We start from the raw sequence: 14,557 nt of genomic DNA, 5'->3' as shown, positions 1-14,557 counted from the left end.
TATGGTCTTGGTCTTGTTATGGATTTGAATTCAACCCACTTCTGGCCCCTAACCTGAATGAGCTGGTCTGGATTATGACACTGTTATTCAGTTATGATTATTATGTGAGTTACTGCACATGATACTGACCTCTTTTTAACAACAGAATTATTTGGAAGTCGTCATGAATTTACACTTCTGCATTCAGATTGAGAGGAAATGGAAATATGTGAGGTTGTGTGTTACCAGCTTTGCTGGAGTCCACCAAAGTTCAGTGGAGTTTCTAGAGTTTCATGCTGTCATTAGGACTGTGGTGCTAGTATGCTACTAAATGAATAGTTCAGCCAAAAAATCACATACTTTTGTTATCTATTCACTATTTACTCACTCCTAGTCATATTTACTTTTCTACTTTATTATAGTTTTTCCAAACTTGTTTGGTTGACTTTCTTCTGAGCTATTTTTGGTTATTTATACTCATGAGTCTGATTTCTTCTTCTTTTTTTTTTTTCTTCAGGCCACACGGTCAGAAACATCCATGCTTTCATTGTGCTTCAGAATGTCTTCTTGAAGGCCAAGAGTGGTCAATTAGCACGCATGATCCTTGAAGCCATTGCCAACATCTACGCCGCAGACTATGCCAACTATTTCATCTTAGAGGCGCAGCATGCGCTATCGCAGTTTGCAGACAGAGTAGCAAAGCTACCAGAGGTGCAGTCCAAGTACTTCGAGCTACTGGAGTTTGTCGTCTTTGGACTTAATTATGTACCATGCAAAGAGCTTTTTAGCGTTAGCGTTCTGTTAAAGTCGAGCACCTCTTACGGATGCAGCATCACAGCCACCCGCACTCTTCTCAAACTCGGGCGCCACCACCCTGTCTTCAGTGATGTCTTCCGTGAAGTTGGACTGCTGGAAGTGCTAGTTAACCTGCTTCACAAATATGCAGCGCTGCTGAAAGAACCAACACAAGCCCATGGCGAACAGGGTAAGTCATTTGTCAACTAAAGTTAAATCATTAAATAATATATATTTGTAAGGGTTAAGTATTATTTATTATACTACTACAATTTTTATTCATTCAAATTGAATTTAGGTTTTACTTTTTTATACTTTAAGTTTTTTCACATCTTAGTTTCACATTTTAGCAATTTTGTTGTATGCTTTTATATTTTTTTGTAATAATTCTGTTTATTTTAATGAAAAAAATCACTTAAAAAAAAAATAACACTGCTACTATTTATAATTTCAATGACTGTTCCCCCCTCACTGTGGTCAGGTGATGCCAAGAACAATGTGGCCGAAGAGCAAAAACAGCTTGCCTGGTTTGTCATGGAGACTCTCACAGTCCTCTTGCAAGGCTCGAACACCAATGCAGGTAATTGATGCATTGCCGTTTCTTTTGCTTTCTTTTTAAAGTTGCGTTTTTGGCCTTTCAGACTTCGTAATTGAAAGTTTTGTAGAGGAGAATTGACCGCAAGCCAGACACGTACTGATCTCACGAAGCAATATCACACCACGTTTCAGAACGCTGCCCACAAGTCTATGGCGCCAACTTTTGCTGGGCTTTAAAAGAGGAAATGGCAAGCAGAAGGCTTGGAATTAGACTGACACAGTAGTTTTGGTCTTACCGTCTCTTCCTCTTTAGCTACCATTATTCATAATCAGGGCCTCATGCAGAAGCTGCAGATTTACACAGAATTGTAAAACCAATGATTTACAGTTCTACACATCCCTCACTTTACATTTACTTGATGTTTTTGTTATTACTTTAGTAGTGTATAGCAGGTAGTTCACATCTGACAGAATTTGAGATCAAAAGTACTCTTAAAAACAATCACAATTTTCAGATTTCCATTTTAAATGGGCTGTTTTGCCAGGACATCTAGGGAGTTGTCCCTTTTTCCTTTAAAATAGTAATTAGGCTTTAGTTACATCATAGCAGTGAATCATCGTTTGCTACTTCCTTCTCAGTTGGTGGTGGTGTTAAAGGGAGGAACATTCTCATTCTTGAGAGCATTTGATTAGTCCGAAATTTGTGTGGTGCAGAATGACTCATCAATATTTTTTTACATTTTGTCAGAAGAAAAAGACTACTTTTTTAAATCTGTAAGATATGCTAAAGGTTAATTTCATTAAAGTCTCAAAGCTAATATACGTAGCCACCAAAGTCACATTTCTTATTTTCATATGGCCTTGAACAGAAATATGAGATTGTTTTACAACTTTCCAGTACATCCCTTAGGCTTTCATTATAATTGTGTTATTGTACTCCCAATTTTCCTTTTTCTTAAGCACTCAGGGACGAGTCAAAATGAATTTTCATGCTCTCAGGCCCTGCAGTAGTCTCTCTCTCTCTCTCTGTGCTGAGTCAAGGTCTCTGTGATCATTTCTCTTCTCTATCATGGCTGCTGATAGTCTGAGAATGCCCTGTCTCACAGATGCACTCGTGCTTTATTTGTTTTTAGCCGATCAGAATCGCATCACTGCAGAAAATGAGCGAGTAATTCCAGTGGTGATCAGTCATATCTAAATCTCACTATGGTCTTGTTGTGTCTAATATTTGCATAAAGCATTAAAGATCTTGCTAAGCTATGAAGTTGAAACTAAAATCCTAACTTGCTTGTCTCAAAGCATATATGAATTTTTAATGAGAAAATCTGAATCTCTCAGGATTGTTCCGTGAGTTTGGCGGAGCCAGGTGTGTGCACAACATTGTGAAGTACCGTCAGTGTCGTGAGCACGCTCTGATGATCATTCAACAGCTGGTGCTGTCACCATCTGGAGAGGATGACATGGGTACCCTGCTCGGCCTTATGCACTCCGCACCATCAACAGAACTACAGCTCAAAACTGACATTCTGCGGGTGAGGCACATTCAGATCTGTGTGAACAAATAAGTGCACAATAATATTTAAGCATGCATACATTTACTTTTTCCAAATTAATTTAAAATAGCTTTTTTTTTTTCACTCTAACCACCATATTTGCATGAAATACGGTTTAATGTTTAACAGTTTGGGGTCTGTATGATTTTTCAAAAAATGATTACTTATCCTCAGCTATGCTGAATTTATTTGATCAGAAATGCAGTAAACAGTCATTTAGTGCAGTTTTAAATAACTGTTTCTATTTTATTTTAAAATGTAATTTATTCTCATGATGTTCTGCCATTATTAGATATTCTAATGACAAGGCTGTTTATTTATTTTATTTTTTTCTAGCAGCCATTTCTCCTGTCTTCAATGTCACACAGTTTTTTAGAAATTATTCTAATATGCTGATTTGGTGCAAAATCTTACTGAGCCCAAACTTCTGAACTGTAATGTAGTTGTGGAGCATCCTCGGTGCACCGTTAACTTCTATCCTTATGATTTCAATTTGAATTCACCTAACATTTTTTTGTTGTTTCTCATTAGGCTTTGCTAGCGGTGCTGCGCGAGAGCCACCGTACACGCACCGTCTTCCGCAAGGTGGGCGGCTTTGTGTACGTGACCTCACTGTTGGTTGCCATGGAGCGTTCCCTCTGTTCTCCACCTGTGAGCGGCTGGGAGAAGGTCAACCAGAACAAGGTCTTTGAACTTCTACACACCGTATTCTGCACTCTCACTGCAGCCATGCGTTATGAACCTGCCAACTCGCACTTCTTTCGCACTGAGATCCAGTACGAGAAGCTGGCCGACGCGGTGCGACTTTTGGGATGTTTTTCTGATTCCAAGAAAGTTGGTCCAGCAGCCGTCTTCCCCTCTAATGCCCAACCATTCCAGCGGTTACTGGAGGATGAGATCATACCTGCAGAAAACGTTTGTCCTACTCTAAAGCACTGCAGCAAGCTCTTCATCTACCTGTACAAGATGGCCACAGACTCATTTGACAGGTGTGGAGAAATGAAGTTGCCTTTTCTAAATGAATCACAACATTAATTTGTTTTGCATGTGATACCAGTAAGATGAAATGAAATCCCTTTTTTCATTGAGAGAGCGGTTTACTTTTATTAGGGAAAAAAGAGTAGCTTTTTATAGTCGAGTACTCTTTGCACATAAAAACAAAAAAATACATTTGATGTGATGTCTATAAAGTTTATATTTTGTTTAATTCAAATGCATCACTAATAACAGTTTAATAATAACTTTGACAAACTATGCTATTTGTTAAAACTGGATATATAAATGAGCACAGTGGTTTAAGAAAAAACTGTGCACAACTACAATTGAAAATTACAATGAACAAGCAAAAAAACAAAACACGCAAAGTAATTAAAAATGAAAAGTTTGAGGTCACACAGAGATTACATAGAAACCCATTTTAAAATTAGACTACCGCCATCAGGGGAATTAACATGTAACAATGTCTATTCTGAAAAGATTATTTATTTTGTAATTTTTATTTACTGTTTTTATAATATGTTTTTATTCAAATAAACAATTCAAAATGGCCACTTGAGCCTAATAGAAAACGCACTCTGCGTGAGTGCTTTATTTTTGCGTTTTTTTTTTTTTTCACCAATCTGCTGGGATTTATGATTCTAACAAGAAGCAAATAAACAATCAGGCTCTAAATATTGCAACTTGGATGTACTTTAAAGTACTCAACATTTCCTTTCAAAACATAAACGTATATCCATAGTGGCACTCTAAATATTAATTTGAGGGATTCAGCGGGGAGGTATTCTCGTTGTTTTCTATGGCAGGCAAATATGCAAAAGAAAATTGGTTTGCCTAGTTTGAATATTGTGTAACATCTTAGTAGTTGGTGCAGAATGAGATTCTTCATGCACATCCCTGACCTGCTGAGAGCAGAGTTTCCTTTAGTGTATCGTTCTCATTAGGCATGACCTTCAGAAGAGATGCAAATGCCTTCACATGCTATCTGAGTGTAGCTGTGCTTTGGGCTTATGTTTGTGTTAGATTTGCATGATCTGTAGATCCTCTTGAGTTCTGTTTGCTGTGCCCTGAGCTCTATATTCAACAGGAACTAACTGCCTCCCTCTCTTGCTCTTTCTCACTCCTCTGGCATTGCCTGGTGTGGACCTGCTGTTTGGTCTGGTCTGTCTTTCTGTTGATTGTTTGGTGGTGACTCTGCGTGTCCGTGTGTGGTTGAATCGTTGTAGTCGTGCCGAGCAGGTGCCCCCCTGCTTGACTCACGAGACCTCGTTGCCCTCTCCTTGGGGCACGCCAACAATCACCAGGAAGAGGTACTGCTTTCTGCCACCTCTTCCTTTCCTCCCTCCGTCTTTTCCTTTTTTTCTGTTCTGTGCTCATCGAGTGATCAGACCATTTTTTCCTCAGTCTGTACCATCCTCTCTAACTTCATTCGTTCACTTTTGTCTTACACCTTTCCTTACTGCAGGGATGTGTCATTTATTTGTACTATATTGTTTATCTGCCATTATTAGAATTTATTTATTTATCATATATATATCCATATTGGACATATACACACTACAGTTCAAAAGGTTGGGATTATTTTTATTTGCTCACCAAGGCTGCGTTTAATTTTATTGAAATGTAAAAGTCTTCTACTTTCATTTTATTATATCTGTAGATATACGTATTTCAAAAAGTGTTCTTTATTCCTGTGAAGGCAAAGCTGGCATTACTCCAGACTTCAGTGTCTTACTGTTTTAATTCTGATTAAATAATTCTAATATACTTATTTGGTGCTCAAGAAACATTTATTACCTTATTTTTCAGACTATAAGTCTCACCTGAGTATAAGTCGCATCAGTCCAAAAATACGTCATGATGAGGAAAAAAACTTATTTAAGTCGCACTGGACTATAAGTCGCATTTATTTAGAACCAAGCACCAAGAGAAAACTTCTATTCTAAACTTGTATTGGTTCATTTCTCTTGGTTCATGTCAAATTAATTTTGATAAATAAGTTGCACCTGACTATAAGTCGCAGGACCAGCCAAACTATGAAAAAAGTGCAACTTATAGTCTGGAAAATACGGTAATTGTCAGTGCTGAAAACAGTCGTGTTGTTTAATGCTTTTGTGGACACGGACACATTTTTCTCCAGATTCTCTGATGAATAGAAAGTCTAGTAGAACAGTAGTTATTATAATTAAAATATTTTTTAAACCTTTAACAGCATCTAACACACATCTAACACAGTAATTGAAGTTAATCTTTTAAAATACTTAAAGAGTTTAATAATTATTTTAAATGTAATTATAACAACTCTCAAAATGAATATCAGTTTTTCATATTGTACATCATTATAATTTTGTGATGCCTAAATACATTAGTGTATTTATTTATTTATGTGAAAAAAAAAGAAAAAAAAAGTTAACAGATGTCACTATGTTGAGAACAAGTAACTAATGACCCTTTATTTTATTTTTTTTAATAGAATTTTTTTTTTTTTTTTGTGGATTATTCCATTCAGAAATGTCATAAAAACTGTACAAATGATAAAAGTATATATCTGCTGTATAAATCAGACCCCCCCAACAACAGGACATTTAGTTGATGTAGTTTCTATGTTTAGGGTAGCGCTGCCCACATTCAGTGTAAACAGACAAATTGCTTGAGTTAGGGAACTTCCTCCATCAGGCCTGTTTGGGACACTGATTGATCTCCTGCTCCCTCTGATCAGAGAGATTGCTGTCTGCAACTTTGCAACCTCTCACTTTTCCTCTCCTTCATCTTCTCCATCTGCACCATTTCATCTGCCATGTTGAGCTACTTTGCTTACCTGTAAAGCTTTGCGTTTGCAAAAATGTCCCCTTCTCTGGTTGTGCTGACAGCTTTTTTATTTATTTTTTTCTAGACCTTTTGCTTTTCAAGCTCTCTGTGGGGAGTTTTGATTCCTAATTAACATTATGATGTTTATGTCTTTTCATTGCTGGATTTCAGAGTAAGGACCAAAAAATCCTTCTTTAAAAAGCTTTTGCAGCCTATTAGCTTTTATCTGGATAAAACTGTCAAGACAAAATGTATAAGTGAATTACAATTTCCAGACACTGACACTAAGTGATGAGACTAAGAAGACCATTAAGTCATCTTTTCTTTCCTGATAGACATGGCTATCACAGCTCATCCAACTCTGCTAGTGGTAAAGCCCTAACGGACCTAAAGCTGCACTTGGGAAATCCGTCGCAGCACTCTTCAGACCCTGTAGTCATCCACCCAGGAGCAGTGCTGGCAGTGCTCGACCTCCTACCCTCCGTTTCTTCTGACACACAGCCTGAGGTATGAGCTGCTTGTAGATATTGGCTCGAACCCTAGTGAGCTGACACCGTGTTTGGTGTCTCACACAGTCATTGGGCCATTTTGTGTTGATGTGAAGCTAAGAGAGATAATGTACAAATGCATTGCTGAGCTTATCAGCATCAGATGTGTCTTTTTCATATGTGACCACGGACCACAAAACCAGTCTTAAATGTACATTTTTAGAAATCAAGATTTATACATAATCTGAAAGGTGAAATAGTTTCTGTAACTTATAGATAAATAAGCTTTCGATTGATCTATGGTTTATTAGGATCGGGCAATATTTGGCCTATTTTTGAAAATCTGGAATCTGAGGGTGCAAATAAATCTAAATACTGAGAAAATCCCCTTTAAAGTTGTCCAAATGAAGTTCTTAGCACTGCATATTACTAATCAGAAATGAAGTTCGGATATATTTATGATAGGAAATGTACAAAATATCTTCATGGAACATGATCTTTACTTAATATAATAATGATTTTTGGCACAAAAGAAAATTCAATCATTTTTGCCCATACAAGAATTTTTGGACTTTTGCTGAAAATATACCTGACTTTAGACTGGTTTTGTAGTCCAGGGTCACATATCTATGATGCTACTTCACAAAAGATTGTATACGCTACTGTTCAAAAGTTTGGGATCAGGATTATTATTATTATTCATTATTATTTAGTCAGTATGCATTAAATTGCTCAAAAGTGACAGTAACTTGTGAATGGTTAAGCATGTGTGTGTTTGTGTGTGTATAAGAGTGTGTGTTTGTGTATACCATAGTTTTTCACCTACATTCAGAAGTCAAAGTGAAGGATTTTATGAGAATGAACGTGTCCCTTTGGAATTTTGTGTGAAACTTAAAGGCATGTTCTCATTTAAGCTTTTATCTGCTGCATTTTTGTTATGTTGTTTGCTACGATTACCACAGAAATTATTACCCCGATCAGCTCTCTGGAGAGCTAGAGAGAGTTACATGCTCACGATGAAAGAACGCGAGGCAGTACAGTATATTGGCTCATAGACTTCCACTATAAGTATAGTTGTCAGTGTCTTTTTTATAGTTTTGTTTTTTCAAACTTGTTTGTTACTACAAACTGGGACAAGATCAAATGATATTCGGTGTAATCGACAGCATCTGTGGCATGCTGATGACATAAATGATTTAGTAATAAACCAGAAGAACATTCCTTTTTTTAAAAAAATAGGTCTGTAAAAAGCTTGGTTTAATTGGTTAGGTAGCTGTCCTCAGACTTGACTAGTAATAGCATGCTATGTTTGGCTTGTGCCACTGCAATGTGAATTTAGAATTTCAGATTTGTAGTGTTTATCTGAGCTGAGTGTACTACTGTAAGTGTCCTGCAGCTCACTTTACCCTTGCTCTGCTCCTCAGCATGCCCTGGACCTGCAGTTAGCAGTTGCGAACATCCTGCAGCTGCTGGTGCATTCAGAGAGGAACCAGCAGATCCTGTGTGAGGCAGGTCTGCACTCACGCTTGCTTCAGCGCTGTAGCTGCGCTTTGGGAGATGAAGATCACCCACTCCACCCACCGCTGCAGAGGATGTTTGAGCGACTGGTTTCCCAGGCCCTGGAGCCTATGGTGCTCAGGTGAGTTTAGTTTGCTCACAAAAATAACAAAATAAAGTATGACAGGGATCACGGGACCCATCGCAGCAGAGAGCGGCGCAGGAAACACTTGATGGGTGGTTAGAGACTCGTGTGTGCAGGAAGCAGGAGAATAATTAGGGTGTGCTCACAATAGGCAATCTTAACCCCCAAAGTCTGGTTTGTTTGACTAGTGTGATAGTTCAGTTTAGCAGTCCCTTGCATGGTTGGGAGTGGTGGACAAGAGCGTGGTTCAGTTATATATAGAACTTCTGATACGTGCTGCATGATATTGTGAATATTTATGAGCGGCAAAAGCGATAGATGTGTAAACCAATATATTGTGACAAGGCCGTGTGTTACCGTGTCACATATGACTCAAAATAATAAACCACAAAGTTAACAAAACAATGCACTCCACTGTGCTGAGCGAGAGCGCTTCTCTGCTACTTTCACGTGTTACCGGAAACTTCTTTCTTTTCTGTTAAAAACAACAGTGGACTGTGGTTTGTGAATGTTTATGCCTTGCCTAAATAATTTGATGAGGAGCATCCCCTCGTGTGACCCATGATCTGTCTGTATGTGTATTCAGAGCCAGTCAGCAACTGCGTTAATGCGCAGTAAAATTATTATCAGCGATAATAACGCGTTAAGTTGCCCAGCCTATGTTATGTTATGTTATGTTATGTTATGTTATGTTATGTTATGTTATGTTATGTTGAGGACAGAGGCCTTTCCCGCTGATAATGTATAATACACTGTAAACTTTACAGTGCACAGATGTGATACAAAACAGTTCGGAGGGCTAGCTATTCATTCATGACATCTCAAAGCCTCAGCAATATTTATTGAAATGATTAATATTTATGAATAATATCTTAAAGGAACATATTTTTTCTGCCCCCAACCTTTTATTGATTGGTCTCCCACATGCAATCTCTTCTGAACTGATTTTTGTTTATACAAAGACCAGATGAGTCCGTTACAATCAGTTTTGCTCCTGGGGCTCCTGCATGATTCAGTCTTTACTGATCTGATCTTATCACAGCTGCTTGTTTGAATAAAAGGAAAGTGATCAAATTTGACACATCTCAATATTATTCAAAGCTCTCCATGGGTCATCTCCAAGTCAAACGGATTAGCAGTTTCAATTTTCCGCATGGCTGGTCTGACGTGATGGAGGATGCAGACTAACTTCACTACAAAATGAAGGGGGAAAAAGAAAAAAGCAATTCACTTCAGCTCATTTGTGGAAACAAAATCTGATTTTTATGGTTTAAAAGTCATGCAACAGTCCATTCCGGAAAAATCCTTCCACATATAGATATAATCATCATCAAATTTATTTCAGTAATTAATATATTTTTCTTATTCTTATTCTTATTATATTATTATTTATCATAATAATAATAATAATAATGTATATTTTTATTTAAATAAAACATTTAATCATAATATAATTATTGTTATTTCAATCATTACAATTATTATATTATTTATTTTATTAATTACATTTATTTGACGTTTATTTTTGTCTTTTACAGTCTTCTAGATTTATTAATGTGTTGTGATTATGCTTGAGGAGCAAACGATTGCTCATTGTGTGGGTTATTGCTGTCTCTGTAACATGCTTTTATGTATTTTCCAGGGAATTCTTGCGACTTGGGAATCCTCTGAATTGCGGTGCCTGGGACAAAAAGCTCCTGAAGCAGTATCGCGTCCACAAGCCGAGCTCCCTCAGCTATGAAGCTGAAATGCGCAGTAAGGAGAAAAAGAAGAATGCATAAAGACTGCTAGAGCTGTCACTGTGCTTTTGTGCCATCCCCTAAACAGTCTGTGTCAGTGTTATGTGGTGTTGTCTCTGTGGGCCAGTGAAAGGAGGGACATTACTTCAGGCTTCACTGACTATGGTCTTTGGTGAAATGCCATCAATCACCATCAGAATCAAACAAAACATTCTCCTTTCGCTCTCCGCGGCTCTACCAGCAGAGAGACGTTCAGTTAAACAGGGTTTTGCTGGAGATGTGTTCCCAGCTTCCCTAATTACCAGTCAAGTTCCACCATGTCCAGCGAGTCCTTTTTGAACTTGCTAATTTAAAGGTTTCTTGCTTGCTTAATAGAAAGCCTCAGTGGAATTGTGCGGTCATTCCAGGGTCCCGTACAAACAGATATTTTTGTTGGTTATATCCACAGAATGAGGTTGTTTAAGAGACCTCTGATGTAAACAGAATGAAAGGATTTTACTGGACGGGAAATTTCCCTCTGCTTGAATAGTGTCAGATTAGCAACACCCACAAGCCTATATTTTTTTTGCAAATTTTATTATACAAAAACTATAATAAAATAGAACAATTTCATAGTAATATTAAATAAAGATTACATGGTCACAATGAATTACATTTATACATAAATGGTATTGTTGTTAGATAAAAGTCTATCAGATATTCCTGGAAAGTACCTAATATTGCATAAAAGTGAAGTAAAAATGATCTTATGCTAACAGTAATAACTGTCAAGTGTTTCTTGTTGTAATAGTGTAATACTAAGAGAGCAGTAGAGTGTATGGGACAAGCTTGACTGTACTTTGGTCTTTTTCCACATCCAGACAGCATGACTTTGTCCATGGAGGGTTTTGGGCCGGATAGCGTGTTCACAATTAATGAGGACAACAGCCAGTACCGGATCAGTCGAAGTCTGGTGCGATCGGCTGAGGGCAGCACTGTACCCCTCACCCGAGTCAAGTGCCTGGTGTCCATGACGACGCCCCATGACATCCGTCTCCATGGATCCTCCGTCACGCCCGCCTTCGTGGAGTTTGACACGTCATTAGAGGGATTCGGGTAAGACTCAGCGCTAGCCTTTTATTTATATATATATATAGATATAGATATACATATATATATATATATATATATATATATATATATATATATATATATATATATATATTAGTGCTGTCAAAATGAGCGCGTTAACGCATTCGATTAATTTGAAATATTTAACGCGTTAAAAAAAAATAACGCAATTAACCCTCTGGAGTCTAAGGGTATTTTTGGGGCCTTGAGAAGTTTTGTCATGCCCTGACATTTGTGCTTTTTTCAGTTTCTTATAAATATCTAAATGGGTAAAGTCTAATATCACTGTAATCAGCACAAACTGGGCTATAATAATATGTGAAATGCATGCATGTACATGATTGTATTTTTGAGAAAAAAAATGTTATGCATGGTTAGTGAAAAACTAAAAATGTTAAATCACTTGAATAAGGAAATAAAACACATACATAAAATTGGTTGCCGGAAAAGTTGAGAACTGGAGCTTGTAGCCTAGAATTTTTCTTTCTGAATGATGTGAAAATCATCTTGTTTACTCACTCACAGAAAACAATATATTGATTTAAATTTTCACACTTTTTGTTGGTAAAAGTCATATGCGAGTAGGCGTCAACTATCATGAATATCATTGTGATTTACCTGAGAAGACAAAGGCCTGCATAATGAGCTGCATAATGAGCCTCTCATTCAACTGTGCTACTGTGAGTGAGGACTTACAAGAAAGAGAACAAAATAAAAGTATATAATTTTATGTTTGTAGTTTATTAAGAATATATTTAATTATCCCACAACATAATTTAATATCCACTTGGGGGAGCAGTTAAACAGTTTATTAGGAACAATCAAAGCTGACTTTCAAATTTTTTGGCATCCTTTCTCTAGTCACACAATCCTTCAGAAATCCTTTTAACAATCTTATTTTCTACCAAATAAACCCCATTTATTATCATCATGATTATTATTATTATTATTATTATTATTAATGTTGAAAAGAGCTGATAATATTTTTCAGTTTTTTTTAGGGGGAATAAATCGAAAGAACTGCATTGTTTTTACATTTGTTAGAGTTATCTCTATTTGTCACATTTATATTATTTACATCAAGCTTTTGAATGGTATAGTATTGTATATTGTTATTGAAACTTCATAATGTTTCACTTGATTATACATTTAGTCAGGAATTATAGTTTGGAAAAAGTATTTGGAAAAAGTCTAACTAGTAAAATGTTTACACTTTATGTGAAAACTAGTACAAATAAATAAAGAGAGACTTACTCTGTTTATGATCTCTGCTGAATAAAGTGCTTCATTCTTTTTTCTGAGGAAATCCATTTCTCAAATCCTCAACCACATCACATCTTTTTGGGGTGAATTATGTCTTATTCCTCTCATCGCGAAGCAAACAGTAAAATAAAATAAAAACTTGAAGAACAGTCTCGCTGCTTTTTCTTCTGTGTGGGCGTATTCAAGCCGCGCGCTTCAGTTTGAATCTGAATAGCGCGTTCAGCGCGGGGGCGTGGTCATATTAGATATAATGAGCGGAGATATGAAAAATAGACATCGCGTTGTTTTCATATGGATTACTTTATCTCAGAATATTTGTTTTCGGCAGCACTTGTTTAGTTTAAAAGTAGACATTCCAGGCTTTCTATAGATATCTCTCTCATGTCTCTTCATTGAGTATTCACGGAGTTACAGTTCATTTTAATGAAATGTTTGTACATGACGATCAGCGGAGACAAAGACTGTAGACAGCGCACCTTGTTTGTTATCTTTATTTTATAAGTGCACAAAGGTTTTTTGTTATTATGTCTGCATCCAAAAAAAACTAGACCCTTTACAGATTCGATTGATGTATTGCTCTTATCTGTACGATTAAAACTGAGAGGGTAATTTAAGTTCTTTTCGGGGTTATCAGGTGAAAATGACTCAAAACGCATATATGCGTTAATCGACTCGAAAGGGTTAACGCGGTTGCAGTTTTTTTTATTTCCAGTTGTGGCCTATGTGTGTTCAACGTGCAAAGAAATATGGATAAGACCAAGGAAGGACTTTTAGACGGAAAGTTTCAGTATAAAACTCTGCCGGATTACTCTTCAGTCAGCCACAAGAAACATTAGCCTACTCTTCATTTAGTCTGCCACAAGAAACAGCAAAAAAAAACAAAAAAAAAAACAATGACTGTAACAGTGCGTAAATCAGACCTTTCTGTAACGCTAACGTTAATAAGCTTAAACGAAAATAAAGAAATAATTGTGTAGCGGAGTATTTTTTGTACACAGTGCCGCGAACTGTCAATCACTCTTGTACGCGTGCATCACTATCGCAGCTGCAGCAACTTGCGCTCTCTCTCTTCATCAAGCTTTAAAACAAAAAGGGGACAAAAAGATCATATTGTCTTTGTGCATAGGCTATAGATTAATTAGATAAATGAATATCTAAATTTGTGCCTTGCCGTCTACGGTATTTTTTTAGAACTTAGAAAAAAGATCCTGCAGCCAATGAACAGCCAGCGGGGGCTGCAGGACGACTCAACCTCCGCAGACAGTTTTTAATGTTTATCAGACAATAAATACTCAAGATTTTGCTTTAGTATAACTCACAACGAGTTTCACACACCTCCGGCCACGTTGAGTTGTTGACACTTAACAGTGGGAAAAGCGACACATGCACTATTCACTTGTATAACTTAAGGTTGAATGGGTAATGCAGTTTCTGCTCTGGGTGGGATGAATTGGGAAGCTTGCATTGTGAAGGGCGCTCTGAAAATCGGCAGTGCATGTAAAAGATTAAAACCTCTATTAAAACAGATGTCCAAATGAGCGTACCGGTACGCTACAAGCACGTTCTGGGCGCACGGAGAGGTGGTGGTACGTTCAAGAGCTATATTTGGAAGTGGCGGTACTGAGTACAGGTGCTTACCGGCCCACT

The 14,557-nt window shown here is 37.1% G+C and overlaps 1 protein-coding gene across 4 annotated transcripts in view; it reads left to right on the top strand.

Moving 5' to 3' along the window:
* Positions 1-14,557, top strand: part of LOC113077862 (WD repeat and FYVE domain-containing protein 3-like) — a 75,058-nt gene that overhangs the window by 29,602 nt on the left and 30,899 nt on the right. For 3 of the 4 annotated variants that reach the window (XM_026250145.1, XM_026250138.1, XM_026250132.1), the window contains exons 9-17: positions 497-964; positions 1,256-1,354; positions 2,650-2,843; positions 3,396-3,853; positions 5,087-5,170; positions 7,004-7,175; positions 8,581-8,795; positions 10,441-10,553; positions 11,398-11,632. In XM_026250145.1, coding sequence (XP_026105930.1) covers positions 497-964; positions 1,256-1,354; positions 2,650-2,843; positions 3,396-3,853; positions 5,087-5,170; positions 7,004-7,175; positions 8,581-8,795; positions 10,441-10,553; positions 11,398-11,632 — 2,038 coding nt within the window. The remainder of the gene's footprint in view (positions 1-496; positions 965-1,255; positions 1,355-2,649; positions 2,844-3,395; positions 3,854-5,086; positions 5,171-7,003; positions 7,176-8,580; positions 8,796-10,440; positions 10,554-11,397; positions 11,633-14,557) is intronic. The other variant, XM_026250151.1, reaches the window with a different exon arrangement.

The sequence above is a fragment of the Carassius auratus genome, chromosome 5 (genome assembly GCF_003368295.1).
Source record: "Carassius auratus strain Wakin chromosome 5, ASM336829v1, whole genome shotgun sequence".
Lineage (NCBI taxonomy): Eukaryota > Metazoa > Chordata > Actinopteri > Cypriniformes > Cyprinidae > Carassius > Carassius auratus.
This window is presented reverse-complemented; position numbering and strand designations above follow the sequence as displayed.